General features: G+C 60.2%; 1 protein-coding gene across 1 annotated transcript in view; it reads right to left on the bottom strand.

Annotated features, from left to right (window-relative positions):
• The window catches only part of SND1 (staphylococcal nuclease and tudor domain containing 1), a 42,828-nt gene that overhangs the window by 15,170 nt on the left and 792 nt on the right, over positions 1 to 26,866 (bottom strand). Inside the window, 11 exon segments of the mRNA XM_015817909.1 lie at positions 270 to 496; positions 2,293 to 2,382; positions 17,014 to 17,127; positions 19,550 to 19,640; positions 20,505 to 20,611; positions 21,576 to 21,734; positions 23,677 to 23,768; positions 23,891 to 24,051; positions 24,290 to 24,368; positions 25,520 to 25,640; positions 26,701 to 26,850. Coding sequence (XP_015673395.1) covers positions 270 to 496; positions 2,293 to 2,382; positions 17,014 to 17,127; positions 19,550 to 19,640; positions 20,505 to 20,611; positions 21,576 to 21,734; positions 23,677 to 23,768; positions 23,891 to 24,051; positions 24,290 to 24,368; positions 25,520 to 25,640; positions 26,701 to 26,850 — 1,391 coding nt within the window.

Below are 26,866 nucleotides of genomic sequence, written 5' to 3'. Positions count from 1 at the left end.
ATGGGGCAAGAAGGAGGGGGCTGCGCGCCAGGTGGGGAAGGGGGGAAGAGCCTCCTTGAGAGGTCCTGGAGGGCCTCTGAAGCCCTGCCAGAATGGCCCCCGTGGCCTTGGGAAGGAGGCCCGGTGCCAGCAGCAGCTCCCTCACGGAGGGCCACGACCGAGGAAGGCGGCAGCCAGTGGGGCGCAGGTGGCAGGGGTGGCTTCACCCCGAGGCTCTGGGGTGGGTGGGTGGCTGGCTGGCTGTGTCCCCCGGTCGCAGTGGGCGGCACCAGGGAGCTGAAGCCAAGGCCTGGGGGCAGCCAGCTCTGCTTGGCCGAGACGGGCCGTTCTGCCCGACTGCCACCACCCTCCGTTCCTGCCGGCTGCCCTGGATGCCCACCGTCCTCGACACTCACATGCCGCCAATGGTGACTGTGGCACAGGTGCGCTCTGAGAAGGCGGGAACCGTGTCGGTCGCCCCGCTGGCCGGCCGAATGTAGTCCACTGTGACGTTCACCTGGAGGGAGGACAGGAAGGCTCAGTGGCTTCGGAGGGAGGGCGGCCAGCCAGAGACAGCTGGGGAAGGGGGAGCAGCTGGAGTCTGCAAGGGGCAGAGGGCAGCCCCCAGGGCCCCCCTCAGAGGCCCCTGCTGAGGAATGGAGGCCCATTCAGAGGGGAGAAGAGGCTCTTGGAGGTTAGGGTTGGGGGCAGGGGAGGGGTCTGCCCGCCTCCCAACTCCCTAGCCAGGGTTGCTAAGCCATATGGGGATGGGGGTCCCACGCTGGCAGCATCTGCATTCTGACAAGGGGGGCTGCTGGTGGATTCCATGTGTGTGTGTGTGTGTGTGTGTGTGTGTGTGTCTCGGAGCAGGGAAGGGTGACCTAGCCAGGCTTATGCCCGCAGAGGAGGGAGGGGCTGCCTGCCCCTCTGCTGTGGGACAAGAGAGATGCTCTCCCTCCCCAGGCAAAGGCGGGGGAGGGAAGGAAAGAGACACGCCCGCCCTCTTCCCAGCCCAAGAGCCCCTCTACTTGGGAAGGGGCCTCCCCTGCCGGAGGGGTCCGGGGCCCTTCTCTCGGCCAGGGTGGGTCAGGCCTAGCAAGGCAGGAGATAAGCCAAGGTATCCAAGGGTGACCGCCAGGACGGGACGGTGGGGCCAACGGAGGCCCTCTGGCTGCTTGGGCACGGACTCAGGAAAAGCCGGGAAGGGAGGGGAGGGGTGGCCCAGGGCCGAGCGAGGCCGTCCTGGCCCTGGCCAAAGGAGAGACAGCCCCCCCCCGGCTCGTGGCTGGAGCATGCCACCCTGCAGCCGCCAGCCCCGGGGAGGCCGGCCGTCCCCCTCCGCGGCCTGGGCGTCCAGTTGCAGGGCATCCTTGATCTCGCTGGGCGGCAAGGAGAAGGGGCCAGCGGCTCGGCCTGTCACTTCTGATCAGTGGCAGCCTGGCCCGGGGCCTCTTTCGGTCATTAGCACAAAGGACTTTCTCCTCACTGGCCCCAATCAAATTAATCTGAAGTGAAAAACGTGGCGCTGACAAAAGCCATTCGGATAAAGCCACCTCGGCCGGGGAGGGCCACCGAGCCCCCCCCACGCACACGCAGCCAGAGACAAGCAGCTGCCCAGCAACCCCGGGGCCCGAAGGCCACCTGCTGGCAAGGACAGGCTCTCCTTGGGTTGGCACGGGGTGCCCTTCGCAGCCCAGGCCCAGACAGCCCCTCCCCCCGTGCCACCCGTGGGTCAGAGGCCAGCCGTGGTGAGGCCCACACAGCCGCCTCCGCAGGCCCAGCCCAGCAGGGGAGGGCGGGAGCAAGGGGGCACCCCCTCTTCAGGGCCAGGGCTTCCCCTTCTCCACCAGCCCAGCCCCCGGTGCCAGGAAGACGGGGCAGCTGTGTCCCAGAGCTGGTTGGGGAGCAGCTCCGTGGGCCCCCAGGAGGGCAGTCGAGGGCACCTGCCAGCTCCCCAAAGGAGCATGGGGGGGGGAGGGAAGAGCTGCTGTCCCAGAAGGGCCGCTGTCCTCCCGCCTCTGCACGGTGCACGGCTGCATGCTGACCCCAGCACGAAGCAGAGCTCCGTGGGACGGTTCACAGGGAGGGGCCAGAAGCCCCACGGAAGGCCATTCCTCGCCCTCCACCCCCTGCCCAAGCAGCAGAGCCCGGGCCTTGGACACAGGCAGAGGTGACCTCGCCTTGCTCCAGCTTGGGAGGGGGTGGGCGCAAGACTGAGACAGCCGTACGTCCCAAAGGAAAAGGGGGCAGGAAGATGGCTGCCCCGCAGGGCTCCCCACAGCCCCCCCCTCAGGCTGGCCGGGCGCAGCTCACCTTCTTCCCAATCAGCTTCTTGCGCAGGAACTCCCGGGCCTCAAACATGTAGGGGATGTCGTAGAGGGGACGGAGTTTCCGGTTCTTGTCCTGGGGAGGGAGAGGAGGGTCAGCAGTGCCAGCCCAGCCCTCGGGAGCATCGCAATCTGCCCACCTGGGCCTCTCTGAGCTCCCCAGCCCGAGACAGGAGACCCCAAAGACCCCACGGGCAGAGCCCCCGGAGAGCAAGGGCAGGCTGCCCAGGCCCAGAAGGCTGCCTCCCCCCCCCATCTGGGGCACAGCAGGGGGCATTGCAGGGGGTCACAGCAGATTTCCCAAAGCCCCATCCCAGAAGCAGCCTGGGGGAGGGGGCAACCCTGGAAACCCCCCCAGGGACTATTGAAACCAGGCCATCATCCCCACAGCGCTCCGAGATGTTTTCAGATGGAAAACGGAGGGTTGCTGCAGCCCAACGCTCTGCTCCTCCTCTTCCAGACAGCAACGCTTCTAAACCATAAACATGTTTGTTTTTTATATGAGAGGATTGAAACAGATCACTTTTCCTCAGAATGGCTGAGGATTATGGGTCATCCTGGTTTAGTGACTGCAGTTCAGTTGTTAAGCGAAGGAGTTGCCAACTGAAAACACAACTACACCTAGGGTTTTATTTCAGCTCTCTTTTGATTTATAGATCTGCAAAGGTTGTAAATGTGAGGAACGGTCACAATTTTCCATCGCTGTTGTGATTGCGAATGGTCACTAAATGAGGAGCAAGTACAGGTAAAAGCTCCAGGAGAGAAAAAACCCCAGGCCATGAGGAGTCATTCAGGAGAGGCCTCTTCGAAGACACAAACTCAGGCATGAAACAACACAATCCCTGGTGCCAGGGGGGGAAGCGCAGGGGGCCCCCCTAGGAGAGGCTGGAGGGGATTCGGAGGGTCCTCCCGGAACCAACAAAACTCACAAAGAGGCCAACGTTAAGCCATGCAGGAGTAGGAAAGGGAGCAAGGGGGGGTCTCTCAGAGGAGCAGACTGCTGGGTCAGAGAGAGGGGGGCTCTGTGGGTGTCACCCCTTGGCTCAGCCGGCCCCTCTGTGGCCCCCTCCCAAGCCCCCCCAGCCTCCCAAAGGTCCCATCGCAGCGGGGAGGGGGGGAGTTCCTGCAAGGCCAGCTCGGAGGGCAGCAGCAGCTTCGAGAAGGAGGGAGGGAGGGAGGGAGGGGGGACCTGGGGGAGGGCTCCTTCCCACTGTGCTGTCTGACCAGAAAGCCTCGTGGGCAGCGTGCCAGGGCCGGGCAGCTGTCTAACAAAACTGCCCTGCAAAGCCCGGCGTCCTGAAGGAAGCGGAGCGGAGGTGGCAGCAGAATCCCCAAGGGCCCCTTCCCCAGCATCCGGACGCCCTTGAAGGGACCCCCTCCTCCTCGTCTCTCCCCCCCCCCAGCACCGGGCTCTGCTCTGGGAACGCTTCCACACAAGATTAAGATTGCAGAAGCCTCCTGCGGGAGGGGCGTCCCCAGAGACCTGCACTTCGAGCTGCAAACCCAGCAGGCTGGAGGCCTCCCCTCCTGGCTCTGGTTCCAAGGGGCAGGCGCTGGGCGGCATCCGCCAGGGGCTCTCCAAGACTGGTGCCCTGGCTGCTGCGGAGCCCAGGTCCTCCCAGCCCCCCCCCCACAAAGCTCTGGAGAGGGACCTTCTGGGCAGAACAGGAAACGGCCAGAGGGGAGCGGATGCGTGTGCTCCCCTCCCCTCCCCGCTTCCCAAACGATGGTCCGAGGGGGTCCCCCAAGGGACCCCGGTTGCCCAAGGAGGCCTCCTGGCTCGGCCCCCTTCCAGTGCTGGCTGAGCAGGGAGACTCCGGCCCTCCTCCCGCAAGGCCTCCTGCCCCACAGACGGAGGGCTCCCTTTGGGAGAGAGGCGGCCCGCAGAGAGTGACCGATGGGGCCGGGCAGGTAAGGAGGGAGCTCTCCCTTAAGTCTCACGCACCACTTCATATCTCTGCATGCAAATTGATAAATAATTTCACAGACGATAAAGCCACTCAATTAATCTTCCACCCAAGTCACACCAAATAAAATCAATTAATTTGCATCTTGTTCCTGCTTTATCCACACTGGTAGCTGCTCTTCAATTACAATTAACCGAGGGGATTGGCTGTGCTAAAGTGACAAAATGCAGAAAAGAAAAATACCTCTTCACACACATACACACGCGCGCGTGTGCAAAAAGAACAAGTTTTGTAGCGGGAGGGAATTCCGGAATCTGACAGGATGTAAATCCCCAAGGAGCCTCCCGGGGAAAGGCTGGGTATAACTCCAGCAAACACATAATTAAAATAAATATCGGCCTCACCCCAGATTAATTTCCGAACAAATCTTGTGAAACAAATCTTGCTCCTATTTCACCGATTCATTCATTACCGTATCTTATTTATTTATTAAGCAGATTTATATGGCCCTCCATCTCGGAAATATGATTCTGGGTGGCTAACAAGAGATTAAAAATAATAAAAACCCAGATGGACAAAAGGTGTTGTGGTTGCTGAGGGTAAACCCAGAGGAAACAAGTGGCTGGCAGGGTCAAGGCCAGAACCTCTGTGTGTGTGTGTGTGTGTGTGTGTGTGTGTGAGAGAGAGAGAGAGAGAGAGAGAGAGAGAGAGAGAGAGAGAGAGAGAGAGAGAGAGAGAGAGAGAGACCTCCTGGTGCCCTAAGAGAGAAGGGCACCAGCCCCCCCCCTTCGTGGGTGACAGAAAGGCCCCGGCTGGTTCTGCCCTGATCCAAGCCTGGTCAGTGGGAAAAGGGCCAGGAGCTGCAGGGGACCCCCCCCCACCATTCTCTTTGGGGAAGGAGACCCCACAGCTCCTTTGAGGCCCTTGGGGGGCTCCTCCTGGGCTAAAAGAGGGGGGATGTGGGGGTGGGGGCGATAGCAGGACGGAGCTGGCAGCCATCTTCCTCTTCTCCAGCTGCTGCCAGATGAATTTATGCCAGGCCTCTGAAGCGCTTGTCAAGGCAGGCCATCAATCCAGGTTTGTCAGCCACTCTGAGTTATGCGCTGCTGCAGGGCCTGGGGTCTTCCCATCCAGCAGCCCTCCCCTCCCCACCCCGGCTTCAGCCAAGCGACCGGCCCACGTTGACTCCCCCCACCGCAGGCCACGAGAGGTGGTGGGCCACACAAGCAGCCCCCTTCCCTCCTTTCCTGGCCGGGGGACCACCACCCGCTGGACCAGCCTCTCCCCCCTGAAGGCCCGCCTGCCACTCAGGATCCCCCAGGGCCGGCCCCTTTTCCCAAGAGCCCCAAGCTAGTCCGGCCCCACCAGGAGTCCCACTCTCTCCCCTCCGTTCAAGGAGGGCCCAGAGGGGGGGAGGGGGCAGGGAAAGCTGGACCTTCCACGGGCGGGCGGGGGAGGCCTTCCACATCAATCAGCACATCAATCAGCCCCCAGTTAAAACTCCTGCCCCATTAATTCTTCGCTCCTTCTCAGTCGCCCTGTTCTACCCAATCAGGCTAGGCCAAGGCGCTCCAGGCACAGCCCAGGAATTCTCCCGGCCACAATTCAGAAAACCTTGACAAAAACCGCCGGAGGTCTGGACGACATTTGATTTTGGGGTGAATCAAGAGGAATTTTAGGCCAATTTAAGGCAGCAATGCTGAGCCCCCAAAGTCCTTGGAGGGAGTCTCCCTCCAGACACTGCCAGGCACAGGGGTACCACGGAGGGCAACAGGGCTGGCACCCCTGCCGTGGGAGCCTAAGTCCCAGATGGATAAAGGGGGGGGGGACATTCTTCCTGAAAACGAGGAGCAGCAGGTGAGGCCAGGGCAGCCCCCCACTTCAGACCCTCTGCCCCCCCCTTAGCAATCCGGCGTCCTGTTCTGGGCTGGTCATCGCAAAGCATGGAAGGTCCAGGGGCTTCAATGTGCCCCCCCAAGACTCTTTCCCCCCCTGTAATCCTGCATCACTTAAGACTGCCTCCCCCCTTGGTTTCCTTCTCCTGCCCAGCTCCACAGATCCCCCCCATGCTGCTCACTTGAGAGTCCGGCAAACTAAATGGAGGAGGAGGCCATGATCTGCCAGAAGCCGTGTGTGTGTGTGTGTGTGTGTGTGTGTGTGTGTGTGTGTGTGTGTGAGAGAGAGAGAGAGAGAGAGAGAGAGAGAGAGAGGGGGGGGGAGCTTTCTCCTCGAAGAGCAGAGCAGTGCCTGTGCCCCCCCCCTCAGCCCAAGACCTGCATCCACCCCATGAGCTGGCTAGGGTCTCTTGGACCCCCTCCCGCGCAAGTCAGGACTCCTCAGAGCCCCCCTCCCCGACAAGGGGCTGTCCAACTTTGCTTGACGCCCTCCAAAGATGGAGGCCCACAACTCTCCTCACTCCCCTTCCTCCGGGAGGCCCCCCCACCCCCACGCCTGGCCCGCCGCCGGAGGATGACTGATGGGCAGCTTCTCTGAGGGAAGCCGTCAGCCTTCCTTCCTTCCTTCCTTCCAGGAGCAGCACAGCACATGGGGGGGCAGGGTCTCTCCCTCCTCCTCCCCCCCCCCCCGTCTCAGCAGCCCCAGAAAGACGAGGCACAACCTTGCTGGGAGGTAGAGTTTTCTTCCAAGGGGAGAGCAAAAGGAACTGGGGGGTGAAGTGCCTCCCTCCCTCCTTCCGCAGCCTGCAAGGGGCAGCAGCCCCCTGCAGCAGAGAGGAGGGTCTGCAATGCAGCTGATGTCCTGGAGCAGGAGGACGCCAAGAGGACAGCAGCCCCCCTCCCTCAGCCTCAACCTGGTCAGCCCATCCAGAGCCCTTCTGCCCTCCTGACACACCCCTCCAGGAGGCAGAGATGCCAGCCTGCCACCCAAAAGGGGGGGCTCCTGTCCCCTCGCAGCAGAGGAGCCCACCCCCTCCTCGTCCAGAGGACCCACGCTCTAGCTGTGGCCAGAGCTGAGGGGGAGCAGAGAGACGCTTCAGCCACGAGCCTCAAGGGCCCGGCTCTGACGGAGGACCCTCCCGGAGCCACCTCTCTCCCCCGTGACCGTCGGACAAACAGAGAGAGCGGGATCAGTGCCCGGAGATGACCTATTAAAGGCCCACCGCAGAACGGGGCTGACACCACCGCGTGTCACTTACAGCTCAAACCACTCAACTGCGCTGCTAGGGTTGCTACTGCCAAGCGATGGGGTCATGTGACGTCGTGCATTATGGCCGCTCACTCAGCAGCAGAGACTCCTGCCCCAACTGCCACCGTAAGCGGAGGACTCCTGTGGCTGTAGCTGCCCTCCTCTCTGGATCCGGGTTTGGGGGCTGCATTTATTTTCCAGAAAAAGCCGGTTATTTTCAGAGAGGCGTCCCTCCTTTGGAAGCAGTTTGTCATCTCCGGGGGCTTTTATTTATTATTTATCCAATTATGAGGCCATCCAGCTCCGTAATGACTCCGGGAGACTTAAACGATGAAAATTAAAAGCAAAGAAGGGTCTCCAGGGGCAGCTAATCAGAACCAGCCCCCCCCAGCACCAAAAGCCCCCTCCGAGGCCCGGCCCGGGAGAACCACCGGGCCTCCCGCAGCTCGCCAGAGGCCAGAAGGCCTTGAGCAGCAGGACCCTTCAGGGGGCCTCATTCCGTGGGGCAGGAGCGAATCCGCTGGCCCCACTGCCAAAGTTCGGCTAGTAATGGGATTTGTGACATTGCAGGAAAACCCTCAGCTCCCTTTCCGTCCCTTCGGCTCCTCTCCCCCAGTCAGCCAAGGGACGTGAGGAAAGCGCTCGCCATCAACCTCCAGGCTGCCCTGAGCGACTTGCTTCCCTCGCCTCTAGCCAACACAGGCCTCCCTCGGGGGCCCAGATCCGGGCCCGCCCTCCCTCGGGGGCCCAGATCCGGGCCCGCCCTCCCTCTGCAGCCACTCCTCCAGCAACAAACACATTTCCAATTCCAATTCCCAATGCAGGGAGGAGGCCCTCACAGGCGGCCCTGTCTTCCGGGCCATTAAAAGCCAATAAGCTGGGCAGCCCTTCCTTCCCACAAACGGTGATGGCGCTGGCCGATCCTTCTTCCCCGTCCCTCCATCCCACAGCATCTTCTCCCCAAAGGTACAACCGAGGAAGAGGCCACCACTCCGGTCCCTGATCCAAGCCTGCCTCACCCCAGCCGTCCCCTTGGTGCCCCGGCAGGAGGCAGGAGGAGGAGGAGGAGGAGGGCGCAGAGAGTGAGGAAGAGGGCCAGAAGGGAGACCGGCCAGAAGGGCCACCTAGGCCAAAGAGGCTGAAACATTTTTTTAAGCCCAGAGAAATGAGGTAATGTTTGGAGGACACAGGAGCGCAAGGAGGGGAGGGGGTGAGGCACAATCTGTCCCATTCCTTTATTGCAGCTCCTCTCGGCACTTCCAGCTTTCCTGGTCTGGCCTACCTAGCAGGGCCGAGAGAGGAGGCCTCTCAGAGAGATCACAGGGAAGCAGATGCATTGTTTAAAGGGAAAGTATTTACACTTCCCAGAACATAAACAGATTGTTTTGTTGGTTCCTGAAGCTGCTGTAAAATGGATTCCTAAGAAAACAAGGGAGTCTCAAGGACATACATCTCGGATTACAGTTCCAAGAAGGCTTTTCCATGTTGATGTGTGGAACGAGAGCAGCAGCTTTCTTTCCGATAGGAAAGCCGACAAAATGCAGGAACTATCCCCACACACACACACACACACACTCTCTGCAAGAAGTTGTTCGCAGGCCAGAGGAGGCCGGCAGCATCGCACATCTCCTCACCCAGTGCACAAAGTGCCAGAGGGCGCAGCCCCTTCTGCTGTATTTCAGAGAAGTCCCAGCAATTCACCCCCCCCCTCACACACACACCATGTATGGAAATGGGGTTTTCTCCACAGGACCGTGAAGTATTCCCTTCAAGTGCAGCCATAACCTTCCTGGCAGGTGATCTAGACAAGGCCCGTGGATCCCTTCCAAACATGCCCAGGAAGGAGAGACGAGGGTGCGCCTGAGCTGCAGATCAGTGCCGGACCTGGTCCCGGCCTGGGCATCCCCACATCATCCCACACGCGGCGGCTTCTCAGCCCTGTGTCCAGAGACGAATGTGGCATCTGAATTCCGCTCGAAGCCTCTGGAGGAAGGATCTGGTGGCAAATTCCTTCTGCTTCAGCCATTCTGGGGCTGAGTGACCTATATCCCTTCAAGCTTCTGCTCTTGGATGGATACCCTGATTTTCTTCCACACAATTTGCCAATAACACTCAAGAAGCCGTCGCTCCACTGATAACTGCAACCTGCCAGGTCCTGGGGCTGCAAAGTGGTCCCAAATCGTGTTACTCCCCTTATTTTCCACAGCTGGGCTGAGACTCTTCTGCAGAAAATGCGACGTTGCATTTTCTTCCATGAAATTCCATGAAGTTCGGCTTTCATCCGTCGCTACAGCCAACCGGGCGCTCCTTCAGAACGTCTAAGAGGCAGCAGCGGCCTCTCTGGACAGCGGCAGCTTCTTCCTTGCCTTGTCCCCCGCTCCTTCCGTGCCTTCCTCCAGGGGACCCCACAAGCCCGGCCTCTGGCCCTGCAAGAGAGCCCGCAGACCACCTCCTACTGTCCAGAAGGGTCTTGGCGGAGCAACGCACTGCTGGGAGGGGGGGGGGAGTCTGGGTTGCTTTTTCTCCATCTGCACCTGCCCACTCGTGGATGGTGGCGGGCCCAAGCCCTGACCTTGGCATGCTGAACACCAATTCGGCTCCACAAATCTGTCCCCAACAGCAGACTGTACGTGGCAAGCGAGGCACGTGGCTGCTCACACGGGATGAGCCTCAGACATTATACCTGACTGGCATCTCATTGACTGGGAGTCTGACCCAGTTAAGAGAAGTGATTATCCCGGGGCTCTGCGTCTCCCTTTCCAATAAAGGCAGTGAACGTTGGCCTAATGTGTTCAATAAATATATGTCACGGTACATTATCTATTAATAGGCCTTAGATGACCCTCGGACGGCCTTATCAGCCAGAGCGCTTCAGGACCCCGGATAATCCTCCTGAAGGCTTCCTCCAGGCTGGCCTTTGGAGGGGGCAAAAACCGGAGGGCAGAACCGAGAGTGACCAAGGAGTAGAGGAAGGGATGAAGACACAGCCGATTAAAGCAAGACGGTCTCAACGCAGCTGTTGGCTGAGAATCAAGGAAAGGAGCAGACGGGGCAGCAACCAGAAGCAAGAGGCATACAGGGAGTCCTCAACTTATGACCATTCCTTCAACGACGGTTCAAAGTTGAGGTAATGCTGAACAAAGGGACTTGCTCCCCAGTTCCCAAAGATCCGACTGTTGCAGCCCCGCCCCGCTGTCATGTGACCAAAATGTGAGGGACTAGCAGCCCCCCACACGTGCGGCCCACTTAAGCTCCCCCAACCCGCCTGTCCGCCCTCCATCTCTGCCCTTCTCCACCCCCTTGCACTCCCTCTATGGCACCTGCCTTCTGGGCTGTCCTTTGGTACCCACTGCTGACCAGTCGTGCCAGGCCAGCACTTTGCACGCGAGGCTTTCTTCCCCGGGTCGCCCACAGCCATTTCCTTGTGAGACCTGGGGAAGATGGCGACGGGTGGGGCCAGCCCAGGCACTCTCGGTCAGCGGTGGGAGCAAGGGATGGCATGGGACAGTTGGAGGGAGGGAGGGCGGTGGGGCAGCGGGGCTTGGGTGTGTGTGACTGTGGCTGCCAGAAGGGCAGAGGTGGGGGTGGGGATAAAGAGGAAACGGACCCTTAGGGAGGTTCGGGACCAGGCCTGGAGCGGCCTGGCTTGGAGTGGGCGCTGGCTGAACGACCCACAAGAGTCTTGGGTAACTATGGCAATGGGGAGCGCCAGGACTGCCGTCTCAGCGATGACTTTATAAGTGCATCATTAGGAATTCTGGCCCCAGTTGAGTGGGATAAAGAACTACAAGACAACAGGAGAGAGTTTTAACTTTTATAGCAAGAATGTGAATGGACCTGAAATTATGACTTGAAACAACAGAAACTCAGATTCAGAACTTACTGAACTCCACGACATACGGATTGTCAAAAACAGCACTGGAGATGCCATAAGAGGAATGCTTCTACCGTGTCCTATAAACACCAAGTTTGGGGAGAAAGTAGTGGATTGTGTACCTACAATCGGGCAACCAAAGTTAAAATCCTCAGAGGCTAATACTCTTTCGAACTCTACACCTCGTATGTGGAATTTGCCAACCAAACAACGTTCATGAATTCTCCATACCAATCTTTTGATGGCCAAAGGACTGATGGCCCAAACTGCCCTGGCTGCCTAGGAGCTGAGAGACGCAGACTTTGTAGAGACGAGTGTAAGGAGGCTCAGTTGTGTAAAATACAGCGGTATAATAGAGAAGAAGTGATAGAGAGCTACGGCTTCTAGATCTAGAATCTATTCTTACTAATAGAGAAGAAGTGTTAGAGGGAGTTGAAGTCACCGGATCCCTGGGGGAGAGTGACCACGTCATGTTGGAATTCAATATAATACAAACATAAACAATAGAACACAATACAGCCAGCGTCTTAAATGTTAAAAGAGCTGATTTTAACAAACTGAGAGCCTAAGAAACATTCCACGGATAAAAATCCTAAAGGGGAAAACAACTCAAGAAGCATGAAAACTCTGAAAAATATGATCATAAAAGCCCAGTCCAGCACGATACCACTGAAAAAGAAAAAAAAAGAAATCCAAGAAGAAACCAGCATGGCTGCACAAAGATCTCTGATAAACTGAAAGACAAAACGGACAAGTACAAAAAATGGAAAGAGGGATGGAAGCAATGGAAGAAAATGGGAAGCAAGGAATTTGACAAAGTAGACCACAACCTACTCATTTTGTAGGCCTGGCAAGTCAAGAGTCCCCGGTCTCCACTCAGGGGAGGCCAGTCGAGGTGCTTCGGTCCGGCCTCCCAACCCAGCTGCCCATCCACCACTCAAGCCAGCCAGTGGGCTTCACAAAGGCTGCTTCCTCACTGCCAGGCTGGCCCAGAGCAGACTGGTGCAGGTTCTCCTGCTCTGTCCAAAGGGAGGTCATTACTGTCCTGGCGACTGCTGGATTCCAGGCGAGCTTGTGGGCATCCTGCCGGCCTCCAGCAATCCAGGGCAACCGAGCGAAGCTGCCCAGTTTTTCTGTCAAGGGTCCCTTGAAGCCCTGCCCCCCCCCCAGGCTGAATGCCACCAATGACCCAAGAGAAGCAGCATTGAATGGGGGGAGGTGGCAAGGGGGAGAGGCTACTCCTTCTTTCTCTTCCACTAGTTCACTCCCTTCTCCTTCATGGCTGCCCATCTTAAGCAATAACTCTGGCTGGATAACACAAACATGAGAATACAGTATAAAATGACAAAAAAAACAATTAAAAAGAATAGGAGTGAAACAGCCTGACTCCAGGTTGATAAGACAGACAAAACAGTCTGGTCTCCCCTTATTTATTCAACCTATATGCGGAATATAGATTAAGGGAAGTAGGAATAAAAAAAAAAGATGAGCCTGGTTTTAAAACTGGAGGAACAAACACCGGCAACCTCCACTATGCGGATGGCACCGCCCTGACGGCCGAACACGCAAAGGACTGGCCAGTTCCAGGAAGAAAAGGTCAAAGGGCAGTGTGAAAAATAGGATTAAAATAAAAGGAAGACCAAACTAACAACATCAGGCACAACAATCAGCCTTGGCAGGGACAGTGCAGATATCGAAGGGCCCAGATAGTTTCTGCCTTTAGGATTAAGCCTTGAAAATAAAACAACCGGCAGCCGAGAAGGGCGCCACAGAGCAGCCCTGGCAAAGATCTTCAGACGCCACGATGGGTCAGAATTGTGAGGGCCTCGCTATAAATGACACTGTGGAAGTGGAAGTTGGGCTTTGAAGAAGTCCTTGATGCTTCTGAACTTTGTGTTGGAGAAGACTCCGGGGGAGACGGTGGACATGGATCACGAGCCAGTCAGCCCAGAGTTCATGCCCCAGGCACAGATTCTGCCCCCTCAGACACAGGTTGGGGAGTGCCAGCTTTCTGCGGAGGGCTGCCATGCCAAGGAAGAGGGAAGGGAAGAGCCGGCAGCCGACCGGGGGGGGGGGCTCGGCCACGGGGGCAATGGATGCACCACCAGAAGGCCTGAGGGACCTGAGGCTGGGACAGGGAGGAAATCGCTCTAAGTCGCCGAGAGTCCATTCATGGCCTGTCACCAATCCTGAGACGTTCCTGGCTTTGGCTTCTCTTCTTAGCCCAATTTCTCCACAGCTTGTTCAGACATGCAGCTTTCCTTTCTGCTCTTCCTTCCTCCCTGGCAGCCTCTTCTCACGCTCCTCTGCAGCCGCTTCTCTGAGTTCAGGCCACAGTTCCTCCGGTTCAGGGCTTCCAAGCCATTCCCGGACTTTCCCGTGAACCTACGGCTGTGCGGTCGAGTTCATCCGGTGGAGCTGGTGGCTTTGTTCTCTCCTCCGCCTCGGCTTGACTTGGATGCAACCTGCACACCTGAGCAGTTTGAGGCCTTTCCCACAGGCGGCCTCTGGCCGTGTCTTTGCTACGAGAACTCGGCTCTTCCGCCTCCTTCAGCCGACGGCACTGATGTCCCCCTGATGAGCTCCGGGACAGACAGCAGCGGAGGGATTTGGGAATCACTGAACTGGCCTAAGCGCCAGAGCCTTCTCCTGCTTCCCAGGCCGTAGGGCCCAACTCTATTGTCTTCCTTAGTATTTCCAAATTTGGCACTCCGCTTCCCAGCCCTAAGTAGTAGCGTATCTTGGTCGCATGTTGGGTAGATTAAAAAAAGAATGCTACGGCTGGCCACATAGCGATCCTAGGCAGCTCCCCACAACCAAGACGAAACAGAACCACCTCACCCACCGGGCAGCAGACACACACCCCCGCCCCCTGACGCAACCCCCGTCTGTCCCAGTGCCCGGGAGAAGAGCCCGGTCTTCATGCCCTTCCAGAAGACTGAAAAGGGGGGGGCTCCTTGGGCCTCAGGAAGGAGGTTACACTAGAGGGCAGGGGAGGGGAGCGGGGGCTTCAGGGAGAGTGCAAGTCTAAAGCCCCCTCAGGGGACAGCATTTGAGGGAAGCGACGACCCGACCCACTACGGTAGGCAGGCACCCCCCCCGAGAGAAGCAGTCCTGCAGACAGCCTGGCAAATCCCAGGCCAATCTCAGGATCGCCAGAACTGCAAAATCTTCTGCATGCTGGGCCAGTCGCAACTTCCAGAAAGTCTTCAAGGACAGCCCCAGGGGAAGCACATTGCAGTAATCCAATTGGGAAGTGACTCAGGCATGAGTCACAGTGAACAATACAAGAAGCTTTGGAAGAGGAACAAATTCTAACTAGCAAGAGACCGGTTTGAAAATGGACTTACAAAATCCATTTTGTCATTACAAAAATGACATGTAAAAAGGTTTTATAAGGGGCACTGGAAAGAAACCTGCTGTGTGTGTGTGTGAGAGAGAGAGAGGGAGGGGGAGGGAGGGAGAGGGAGACCTGGATAATGTTCTCACATTGGATGTGTAAAACAGGCTTGTTAACATCTTGAAGAGTTTTGTGAGAAGGGATTAAAAAAACAGTTCTACCACAGTATTTGATGAGACTAAAGTTCAAGGGAGTTAGAAACAGAAGGAATATAAAGTTGGGTATTTGATCAAGGTTAAAATAAATATGTTATCTCTGGTAAGCCCCAAAGGAGCCTTTGCTGATCTCAGAGCTGAGAGGAGGAGGCCTCGCAGGCCTCTTTGTAGGTGAGAGGAGGGATATTGAAAGAGATGGACAACTGTACTTTAAGGAGAAGTGCTAAGTTATTAAAACTGACCAAAGGGAAGCCCCCAAATCCCCCCCTCTCCCCCATGAGCCCCCCTGCCCCCGCATCACACCAATCCCAGCCAGGAGACTGACTCCCCTGCTCCATGCTGCTGCCACCAACCTCACCCAGGGCCGGTGGGAAGGGTCAGCCACAGCAGCTCCGAGGAGAGGAGCCCATGACCAGACGCTGAGTAGCCGCTGATGGGGGCTCCCCGCCCAGAGCCTCCCAGACCCCCCCCGTGGCCGTTCCTGCCCCACCAGGCAGGGGAGCCCAGCAGGCAGGGGAGCTGAAGATGGAGCCTAGCAGAGCGCCCCCCCCCAGGCCGCTCTCCGGGTCAGGAAGCCCGGCCGGTGGGCAGAGGGACCTGCCAGCATTCCCTGACCGCCAAAGGCCTCCCCTGGGCGGCTTCCAGCAGACAAGCCCAGGCCTGGCGAATCCCACGGGGCAGAGCCCTCCCTCCCTCCCTCCCTCCCTCCAGAAGCCCGGCTGGCGCCTGCAGAGGAGCAGGCCAACACTGCAGGGCCGGGGGCCGCTCAGAAGCTGGGATCGCTGGCGCTTTCATTTCCGAGGCAGACTGGCGGATGGCCTGAAGTGCTCTCGTGCTCAAACAAGGTAACAGGAACAATTTCTCTGGATCATTAAACTGAGATGCTCAGCTTTAAATTTTCATGTTCCCTGCTCCACTACAGGAAAGGAATGTGTGTCAATGCTCCCCTGGCCTTGTTTACGCTGCTCTGACCTCCCCGCCTTGCTTGTAGCACAAACAGGCAGCGGCACCATCTCTCCGCAGCCGGGAGCTGATCGGGAAAGACAGGAGCCGAGGCGGAGTCACAGGAGGCTCCGCGGTGCAAACTTGGGGAGGGGGGGGAACACCACAAAGCCTCCCAGAGGCCAGGCCAATCAAAGACCCCAGGAAAGCCCGAGGGGGCTGTGATGAGCCAAGGGGGGGGCGGTGGGCAGGAACCTCAGAGGCAACCAGACGGCACCACCCGGTCCTCCATCCCCCAAAGGGGGCCAAGCTGCCTCCCTTTCGCTCGTCCTGGCGGAGGCCACCTTCTAGCCTCTTGGCCCCCTCCCACAGGTGGCTGCAGTGCCCGGGAGGGGGGCAATCCAGACCTCCCCCTATCATCCTCCCTTATTATTGCTGCCTTTGGAAATGTGAGCCTTCCCATGTAATGTTCTTCTTCACCAGGGAGCTTCCCCCCCCTCCCTCGGACTTGCCCTTCCGCCTGTGGCAGTCCAAAGCCTGGCCGCTTTCATCACCACCTCATGGCGGGGGGGGGGCAGGGGGGGCACATTTACATCCAGCCTTTCTGTAACTGAACCAGTTACCGATTCTAGTGCAGTTTCCAAAGCCAGACCAGTAACTCCTGTAGCCCCTTTGCCAGGGGGTGCTGGTCAAGGGGCCGGCCGTTCCTCAGAAGGACCAGCAGCCAGAAGCCGGGGGCTCCTCCTGCCAGGCCTTGGGCCAGCTCAGCAGAGCTGGCCCTAGAGGCATCTCCTCTGGCAGAGAAGAAAAAGAGCTTGCCCGGAGCCCAAAGCTGAAGCCCAGCCGAGGAATCGGCCGCTCCTCAAAGGAGGCTGTCTGGAAAGGGCTGCCCGGGGGGGGGGGCTCCTTGCGTGCAGGAGAGACGTGGAGGCTCCTGAGCTGCTGAGGCACCAAACAGGCCCCCAACAGCCTCACCCTCCTCCTCCTCCTCCTCCTCCTCCTCGGATGGGGGAGAGGAGCCTCAGTTTCCAGCCAAGAAGGCCAACGTCCCAGAGGGCAGCAGAAGAGCAACCCAGAGGCCCCCAGAGGGAGACCCCCAACAGGGGCTCAGCTGTTTCTCTCTTAAAACCAGAATCTCCAATTGCTCTCCACACGCCAGGCGAGTCGCTGTGTGGCAACACCAATATTAAAATCTGCTCCTCTTTGGCGGGGCTGAAGCCCAACCCAGAGGGACACCGGGAGGAACGTTGTGCCCGTCCTCCCCTCCCTGAAACGTGTATCCTACCTGAGGGCCTTCCCCCTCCAGTCTGGGAGGCCGGATACTGGAGAGGTGGATGGTTTTGTAGTCCCCGGAATTCAGCTTCATCACAATGGCATCTGCGTTGAGCACCTGCACCACCTGGGAGGGGAAGGGAGCAGGGGCTGAGCCGGGCGATCCTGGGCCACCCACACTCCCCCAGCCCTTTCCCAGCACCCCCAAGAGGAGACCCCCTCAGCCTCACCGCAGCTCAGAAAGCTGGACCCCAGAGCGCCCCTTCCCTTGAGGGCCCCCGACTGGGCAGGAGGAGCGGCCCTCTTCAGCAGTTCCATTGCCAGCCACCCAGGCCTGCCTCACTCTCGGGGGCTCTGGCTGCGCCCCCTTCCCTCCCTCCCTCGCCACCCCAAGAGGAATCCCCAGGCTCTGCGAAAGCCACTAGTGGGAAAAGAAAGAAAGCGCCCCCAAAGCATGGTGGGCAGGCGCGGAAGAGCCCGAGGCAGGCGGACCCCTGAGCGGCTGTGGCCTGAAGGGTCAGCCTGAAGAGGACGGGGATGCCGCCCAGAGCCAAGCACAGGCCCCACACAAGGGTCTCCTGGACTGCCTTTGCCCCAAAATGTGCCCCACCTGCATACTCCCTGCCAAGGGCCCCGGGCACCCCCCACCCTTTCCTGAGCTGCCCCATGTTTTCTCCTCAGCGGTCTGTGAGTCGTCTGCTAAGAACTTCCCACCTTGTCCGCCGAGGCTTGAGGAATTCCGTGGGCCAGATCCCGGAAATGACCTACTGTGCACACACACAACTAGCCTCTCCACACAATCCGGATCCCACGTGGCCACCTCCTCCCGACGTGGCCACCCTCTTGCGCCCCTGTCCCTGCAATCGTGGCCGGAGCCCGGGGAGCCCCCCTCTCGGTCCCTCCTTCGGGAAGGAATCTCTGGGCTCCTGCAACCTGGGCCCGGTCGATGCTCCGACGGACGGCAGAGCCTCCCCTGGCATCGGACGGAGGGGGCAGGTCCCCCGCTCCGGCTAAAGATGCCGGCCACCCCATCTCCAGGGCCCTTCAGACATCGCTAGAGATACGGGCAGGACTCAGGCTCGGTCTCCTCCCCTGGACCCAGGGCCATCGAGGGCAAACCGGGTCAGAGAGAGGGCTCGGGGCACGGGCAAGCGGGACAAGTTGCCTCAGAACCAAACCTGCAGCTGTTTGGCCTAAATGCCCGTTGCTGGGGTTTTTAAGCTGCAGCTGACCGGGGTGAGGCACCCCAGATGGATGGCCAGGGCCGCTTAGCAACGAGCAGGCAACAAGCCCTCTGGACCCATCGCCCATCTCTGCCTCGCAGAAGAAGCCAAAAAGATTTTACTAATCCGTTCATCCAATCTGTATACTGTTCACCTCGTACGCAGGACTCCGAGTGACCGTCCTAGTCCCTGGCTAAAAATACGCACTGATGGAATATATTTAACTCTCGGCTTCAACTTCTTTCGACTGAAGATCTGCTCTACTTCCAAAACTCCCCAGGGACCCCCTGGCAGCCCTGGGGCTGGAGGAGGAGGGCGGAGGGGGGGCTCCCTCCAGGTACAATTGGCCCAGCAGAGGGGCAGAAGGCAACCACCTTCCCCACCCCTGCTGGCAACTGCCAGAAAGGTTATGGGGGGTGGGACAGTCCCACAGAGAGCCCAGCCTCCTTTGAAAGCTGTGCCCAAAGTGAGGCGGACCCCAACCCGGCTGCCTGCACAGCGGGGCCCTTTGCTGATCAGAGTGGGCAATTGGCTCCCTTCCGGGGAGGGGGGGGCTCCTCGCCACCCTTCTGGTAGCCAAGGCAGGGAGCCCCAGTCGGCCAGCCAAATTTACTGTGAGGCCACATTGAGCGAATCTGAAAGTCCAGAAGTCCAAAAGTCGCCACTTTTAACTGCTTGATCCAACCGGGTGGGCCCTTCCGGGGCTTCTCCCTTTGACCGCTGGGGCAGCACCCCCTCACCCCCCTTCCCCCGAGGCCTCCCCTCCCTCCCCTCCATGTCTCCCCCCACGGAGAGCCCCCAGCAAGCCGGCCTCTCAGCCCCAGCCAGGCAGCCTCTTATGCCCTGCCAGATGCAGCAATGGCGCCACCTGGTGGCCGTTTCCAAGCTGAACTTGGGCGCCACAGCACCAGATCTTCCTGATGGGGCTGCAACACGCCCCAGCGTGTGGGGCACAAGCCAAGCTGCCCCACCGCCTGTCTAACAGGGATCTGCAAGCCAGGGGAGGGCTTCCCACAGAAGCTGCTGCTGTCTCCAGAGGCCGTGGCCCTGGGCTGCCTGGCCCCGCTGCTTTCTCAGGCAGCCTGGGGTTCCTGGGGGCAGCCAAGCAAGGCCTCCTGAGGAAGCAGCCTCAGGGCCCAGGACAGTGAGAACCTGTGCAGGTGAGGGGCCACCCTGCTCGTCGCCTTGGCCTGTTTTCGGCCTAGAAGGAGCCCCTGTGACTGGACGCCCCCCAAACCGTCTCCTGCAGCCCCCAAGGCCCCCCGGGAGCAGCCCAGGCAACCGATCGCAGAGCCCTTCGGGAGGGCCTGCGCAGCCCTCGCCTACCTTGGCCTGAAATTGCTTCTCCTTCTGGTCCAGGTTGGCCGTGGGCGCCACGTAGTCCCTCCAGATCCTGAGCTTGTGTTCCTTGGCGTACCTGGGCCGAGAGGGACAGGGGGCTTGACTGGGCAGCCACTGCCCGCCCCCCCCCAGGGCCCATCCGAAGCTGCTTCCTGGCTCTAGCTAGCTCGGCTGCTTGGGCTGCCATTGGCCTCCTCCCTCCAGGAAGAGCTGAGCATTTATGCAGGCAGCCCCTACCCACGTTTGGCACACGGCCGAACGGGGGCCGCGTGAAGCAGACTGCACGTTGCCCCCAGCAGCAGACACCTTCACCGTCCCCTGAAGGTGCGAGTTACAGGTTCTCAGGAGGGGGGAGCTGGTGAGGCCAAAAAAGTACCCATCCTCCCGCGACCCCACCCCCACCCCGGAGGGGCTGCCTGAACACCCCAGCAGTGCTTGGGGTCCAAACTAGGGCCACCCACGTGGTGGTGGAAAACCTCCACTACAACAGGCTGAAAGTGCTGCTGCAGACCCACACGTCTCTAACCCAAGCAGTTCTGCAGACCTCCACAAGAGACTCCCAACGCTACCGCCAAGGTGGCAGAGATACCACAGCAGGCTCTGCACACTTCAACAGCTTCCCCCCTAACGCCTGGGAGAGAGCCGGGGATCGGGGAGAGAAACCGCACCAGGCAAAAGGCAGCTTAATGCGGGGCCCAGTCACAGCCCACCTGCCTGAGGAGGCGGCCTGGAGGGCAGGGCAGGCGCACACTCCCCGGGCTAGGGCTCCATCGCGGGGGCAGCAGGGAGGGCAGGCTGCCCTCCCTGCCTCCAATCTCAGCCCCAAAGCTGCTTTGCTGCTCTGGAGCTTGCTCACAGACACCCCACACACACACCAGGAGCTGAGCGCAGCCGCCCCTTCGGGAGAGGAAGAGCCCCCCGGCAAGACGGCCTGCATTACCGTTCCGCGGACCGCAGCTTCTCTGCCCCCCGGGTGTAGACAGCCATGGACCAGTCAACGCAGCGCGCAAAGCCTTCCTTCAGCAGCAGCTCCGTGATGTTTCCGTTCTGGTGGGAGAGAAGATGGCCGTCAGGGGCTCACAGCAGCCTCTCCCCCAGGCAGCTCCCCAATTCACATCCCCAGCCTCTGGGCAGCCCCACCTGCCAGACTGGGACGGCCTCCCCCAGCCCCCTTCAAGCAGAAAGCCCCTCTCTGGCATCCCACCCCAGCTCCCCCCCCCCCACAGAGCAGGGCAGGGCAGGTCCAAGGGAGGGAGAAGGGGCAACAAGGAGGGCAGGCGGAGGTGGGAACCAGGGGCAAACCTGCCCCACAGGAGCAGCCAGCCGTCTGGCTGGCTGGTTCCGGGCCCAGATACGGCCCAGAGGCAGCCTCAAGTGCGGTGGGCTTCCAGGCGTGAGTCCAGGCGCAAGCTGCCCCTGTGCAGCCCTTCATGGCAGAGGGGCTGCCATTGGCGCAACCACCCCCCTCCCATTTTTATCCCAAGGACCCAACAGAACTCTGGACGCCATCTGTCGAGTGGTGGCATTTGAGGGGACCCGACACCCTGCCTCCCCTGCCATGGCACCTGCCTGCTTGAGGCTCAAAGAGCCTTGGGTGTGTGCGTGTGTGTGTGTGTTTTTTATCCCGCTCTGCATCTGCCTGCCAGAGTGAAATCCATGGGACTCGTGGCTTTTAACTTGTATGCTACCCGAGTCATTATGGGCTGGGTGGCTTCATAAAATGACCAATAAACTGCCCAGCCAGACTGTCCAGTCGCTCTCCTGCCCAGCATTCCCTCCTCACTCTGCTCAGAAAAGGAGAGCGCAGTGAGGAGGGAATCCTGGGCGGAAGAGGGACTGGACAGCCTGGCCGGGCAGTTTGTTCATTTCAAAGCATGAAACCTTTGAGCCCCCCCCCCCCACCTGTGCTCTGCTTTGCCCCGTCCCCTTTTTCTGCTCCCAGAGGTGGCTCCCATGAACCTCTCGGTGCACCAGCCCCCCCCGTCACAAGCGCCCCCCCGCCCCCACTTGCCGGGTGCAAGACGGTGCCCAGGATGTTCTGATTGTGGCAGCTCTCCAGGACGATCTGCACGTCTCTCTGCAGCAGCCGCGACTCTGTGAAGAACTTGGCTTCTGCCGCGAAGGGCTCGGGGCTCTCCGTGCCGTCTGCCTCCCGCTTGAAGGTGGGGCACTGGAAGGAGAGAGCCAGGTCAGGGCCCCACGGCAGGGCAAGGAGGGAAGCCCACAACAGCCTCCGTTTAGCTCTGCCACAAGGTTGACGCCTGGCATGCCTGACACACACACACACACACACACACACTCGAGGCCACCCCGAACATGGACAGACCCTCCCTCCCTCCCCTGCCCCAGGAGCAAGGAGGGGCTGTCTAGGGGAGAACGCCCCACCGGCCTCATTAGAGTGGTGGGGAATTCCAGCCTTTGGCTCCCTAACTGCACAGAGGCAGCCTCAGGGCCCGAAGAAGGGAGCTCCGCTTAACGGGGGCCCAGCAAGGGCCAACCTTGCCCAGTGCTAACTCCTCGCCCAGAACGAGGATTGCAGCTGCCTGGAGCAGCCTGGAGCAGGTCCTGGGGGGGGAGGGGTGCTGGTGGACAGTCCAGTGCAGAGGTGAGCTGCGTGGGGGACAGCTGCCTCTCGGCAGTGAGAGGCTCTTCCATGGCCTGCCACAGGGCCCCCTCCGCTCTTTTTCAATGTCCACATGAAGCCCCCAGGTGGGAGCGTTCGCTATCACGGGATGAGCGACCATCAGGGAGCCCATGATGCTCAAGTAGACATTTCCATCCTGGGACCCCAAGTGATGCTGTCGCTTCCCCCCCGCAGTGGGGGGGGAATCTGGATGGGGATAACAAACTGCGGCTGAACCTCAGTAAGACCGAGTGGCTGTGGGTGCAAGGGACCTCGGGATCCGGCCGATTATCATTTTCAGTCCTGGGCGGACTTGCAGTGCCCCAGACAGACCCAGTGCACAACCTGGGGGTTCTCCTGGACTCCTGCTCAGTTGTGGCTAGGAGGGCCTTTGCACAAATGTGCCCATTGTGTCCTTTCCTGGATCGGGAGTCCCTGTGCTCAGTCAGCTCCAGTCATCTCGCGCTTGGCCAACTACCCTGCGCTCTCCGTGGGGCCAGCCTTGAAGAGCATCCAGAGGTTCACCGGGTGCAGAACGCAGCCTCCCGGTCAGTTCCTGGGGCCTTGAGGCCGGCCCGTGTAAGCCCGACCTCCCGTGAGCTGCACTGGCTGCTGGTTTGCTTCCGGATCCAGTTCAAGGGCTCGGTTATCACCCCGAGACCCCTTGACGGCCAGGCTGTCTGAGGAAGCAGCTGGTCCCGATGGGACTCGCCTGCCCAGCCGGTTCCAGCCGAAAGGGCCCCTGCTGCGGGCCCCCTCGGCCCAGGCAGCCCAGCTGGTGGGGACCAGGGAGGAGCTTTTCCTGCTGTGGCCCCCACCCTTCTGGCCTTCCGACAGGCCTGGCTGTGCCAACCAGCCTGGGGCCCCAGTGGGAGCGCCGCCCTCTGGAAGAGGCCGATGGAGAAGAGAACGCGTCTCACCTCCTCCCTGGGCGCGCTTGGCTCCCTGCCTCTCCATCCGGCTTAGCTTCATTGAATTTCTAAATTTAATATCCTTACCAGTTTAATATTTATACCGGAGTGGCATTTTAGCTGAATGTTGCAAGCTGCCTAGAGTCACCTCTGGTGAGATGGGCAAATTTAATAAATACGTATATGCATGCATACATGCAGCTGAGCTGGAAAAGGCGCCAGGATAAACGGGGGAGGGGGGGGCCCTGCTCAGATGCTCTCCTTGCATGACACAACACCTGGCACGCCAGAGTGGGCAGGAGCAGTCCTCCCCCATCTCCCGGGGCTCCAGAGGGAGGGAGGCTCAGAAGAGGCCAAAGGAAGCTCTTCTTTGGGTGGGGTTTGGTGGTGGCCAGTAACAGGGATGGCTTTGAAGGAGGACCAGCTCCTTGAAGGGAACTCTCCTCCCTCCCTCCCTATCACAGCCTGGGGGTGCAGCACTGTGGCTCCTCCCATCTTAAACCACCAGAGCCTCTCTGAGAAACCAGAGACTGGACCAGAGGGGGCCTTGGACGCGTCTCTTCTTGGGAGAGGCTGACCTTGATGCCGGACAACATGACAGTGACCAGGTAGTAATCTGGCAGGAGCAAGGCCCGGACGACGCTCCCATCCCGGACGTGTTCGATAATGGCTGCGGAGAAAAACCACTCAGCGTCTGATCCAGCCCCTCCCTGCCCCCCCCCCGAGAGGAACACAAAGCCAGCAACGCCTCCCCCCCAGCAAGCCTCACCCCAACCACGAAACAGCACTCACCGTTCACGGGCTTCTGGTGCATGGAATCCACGAAGTGCCGGGGGTTCTCAAGGGTGTACTTGAGGTCTCGGACCGTCTGTGAGCCCGTCCCTTCGCTCCACATCCCCTTCTTGGCGGTCTTGGCCTGCTCCTCCAGTTCAGCCAATCTGCTCTGCTCAGGACTAGGGGGGAGGAGGAGGAAAAATAGTCCTCCGTGAGAGAGGGGGCCGTGCGACACCAGCGGGGGCAGAAGATCCCACCAGGTCTGGCCAACACAGCCCCTCCTCCTCCTCTTCCCCACGGACGAGCGAAGTTCCCAACGAGCCTCCCGGGACCCAGGAATGGGGCTCTGGCCTGAAGGTCCTCCCTTCCTGCGCAGCCGGGCAGAGGCTGCTGCCGTCCTGCACGAAGCCGACTTACTTATTGGTTCGGATCCCTTCCCGGCGACAGGCCAGCCCCTCGGCCACCAGGGTCTCGGCAATGTTTTCCCCAGTTGTGTCTGCAATCCAGAGAGCGGTGTTAAGGAAGTGGAGGGGAGCAGGAGGCCAACCGTGCCTGAGGCTCCCACCAGCACCGCCAAAGCTAGCCCAGTGCCCAGTGCCCGTCACCGGGCGTCACAGCAGGCGCCTGGCCCGAGGGGAAAGTGCGCCCAAGTCCCCCTGGCCCCGTTTGCTGCAGGGGCAGAAAGAGCCGCCTGCACTGGGCCCTCCAGGGAGGCCAAAGCCAGAGGCTCCCCCTGCTGCCCTCTCGGCCACTAGAGCCTGGCAGAGTGAGCCCCCCCCTTTCAGGCGCCCCAGAACATCTCAGTCTGACCGCTCCCCCCAGACCCTCAATGCCCAGCGGTGGGAGGATTGACTGCATCGGCTGACTTCCCTGATCTAGGCCTCGGGGAGGGGGGCACACAAGGGTTAACCAGATCAGGAATCAAACAAAATTAAACGAATAATTTAATTTTAAAAAGCCCTTTAAAAAAAGGCATTCATATTCCTCAGGACACAAGGAGGGGCCCATCCAGGCCTCTGGGGGACCCTATGCTTGAGCCAAGGGCCATCCTGGAGGAGGCTTCCGGTACCCTTTGCGAGGAGGATGCCCAAACCAAACAGGCAGGGCTGCCTGGGCCAAGAGGGTGCCCGATGGGCTCCAGAAGGAAGACGCCGCACTCCGAGTTGGGCCCCAAAGGCCCCACGCAGCAAACCCAGGACTGCGCTGGCTGGATCGCCCCACCGCTGCTCCCGCCTGGCTCCTTGGAGCCTCTGGGCCGCCTCCAACAGAGCAGGCTGGAGGAGGCCAAGCACCCGCCCATCTGGCAAAGGCCCCATGGCAGCCACCTCTTCGAAGCAGGTGCCGCGAGAGCGGAAGTAGCAGGCCGACTCCCTGGGGAGAGCGCATGCCTGCCCAGAACCAATACTGGGGCCGGGACCACCAGTTGCCACGGGGTTTACCGATGAGGAGCAGCCCAGTCTCAGGAGGCTTTCCCTGCTGTGCAGACCACAACGGCCACCAGGGCCCAGCTCAGCCCCAGGCGAGAGGCTAACGGGAGTCATCAATCCGGGATGGCCCTCGACCCCCGGTCGGAGAGGACCTCGCCCAGTGGCTTCCTAGGGGTCCTGTGGGAGAGCCCCCCTCCCCGAAGCAGGGAAGGCCTCTCACCTTTGCCCAGGTACACCATGCCGTACTCCCGCCGGGGAGAGGTCTTGTACTCCACGGAGAAGCAAACGTCTTTGCCAATCAGCTTCTTCCTCAGAAGCTCACGAGCAGGAAACGCCCAAGGCTGGCAAAGCAAGAGGAAACACACACGCACACATGCACACACCGCCGGTTAGCCAGAGCAGCCCAGGCAACGCTGACCCTAACCCTACTGGTCCCCCCCCAGGCGGGCAATTGCCCACCCTCTGCCCCCCGGCCTGTAACAATTGCCAGCGTCCTCCCCGGAAACCCTTCCTCTGCCCAACAGGGGAGCAGCAGAGCCTGTCTGGGTGAGGGTGGCCGGGTTCTCCCTCTCGGAGACCTGCCCCCTGCACGGGTTCTGGGCCCCTCGCCCAGCGCAATATAGGAGGGGGCTCCACACCCAACCCAGGGATCTCCCTGTGCGGGGACTGGGCCCCTGCCCTCTCGGGGGAGGCACACCCTCAACACCCACCGGGCAGTTCCAGGCACTCGCCGACCCACCATATAAATCTCCACATGCACCACCCAAAGCTTCTGCTCAGTCCAGGAAACAGAGACCGTGCGCGTTTCCGGACAAGACTGATTTTCTACCCTTCTCAGGACCAGTGTACCTAAATCGCACTCATTACAAACACACGAGCAGCTCTCCCCCCCCAACTCCCCCCCCGCTCCAGGTGTTTCTAAAGAGAAAACTCACCCAGCAGCTGAGAATAAAACCCGACAAAGGGATGGCGGCCTCAGGCCTCTCTGGCACCCGAGGGGACCCGAGCAAAGGCCGCCCCCTCCCCAAGGAGCCCAGAGGCCGGCTGCAGCTCTGGCCGGCCTGCCCGGAGCTTCTCCCCCGCCCCCCCCAAGGCTCAGCCAGAAGCTGCTCGGAGGACAGGAGCCTTGGGGTGAGCAGCAGCAGCCGCAGGACCAGCACCCCCTGAATGACACCCGGCCAGGGGAGGAACTGCCAGGCCCTTTGAGCCTGGCAGTTCCAAGTGGGGAGAAACATCCTTTGGCTCCCAGGCCCCGGGGGGGGGGTGGCACCTCCGCCACTGTTCTGAATGGCTGTGATTGATGGCGACCCACACTGGAACCTACCAAGGACCGGCTGGGGGGAGGGGAGAAACGCAGCAGCTGAGGCTCTGGCATCCGAAGCCCAGGGGTTGGGACCCTACCTCGTCAGGGGTGTCCTTGCCATCCGGCTGCCCCGCAGCTGCTCGTCGTGCCATAGTCCCGGCGCGGATGTTGCTGAGATTGATCTGTCTCTCGGGAGGCGGGCCTCCACGGGGCTGGCCCCGGACAATGATGGCGCAGCCCGAAAGGACCTGGCGAGGAAAGAAG

The sequence above is a fragment of the Protobothrops mucrosquamatus genome, unplaced genomic scaffold, assembly GCF_001527695.2.
Source record: "Protobothrops mucrosquamatus isolate PMUCROS unplaced genomic scaffold, P.Mucros_1.0 scaffold655, whole genome shotgun sequence".
Classification (NCBI taxonomy): domain Eukaryota; kingdom Metazoa; phylum Chordata; class Lepidosauria; order Squamata; family Viperidae; genus Protobothrops; species Protobothrops mucrosquamatus.
The sequence above is the reverse complement of the archived record's forward strand: the minus strand, read 5'-3'. Positions and strand labels throughout refer to the sequence as shown.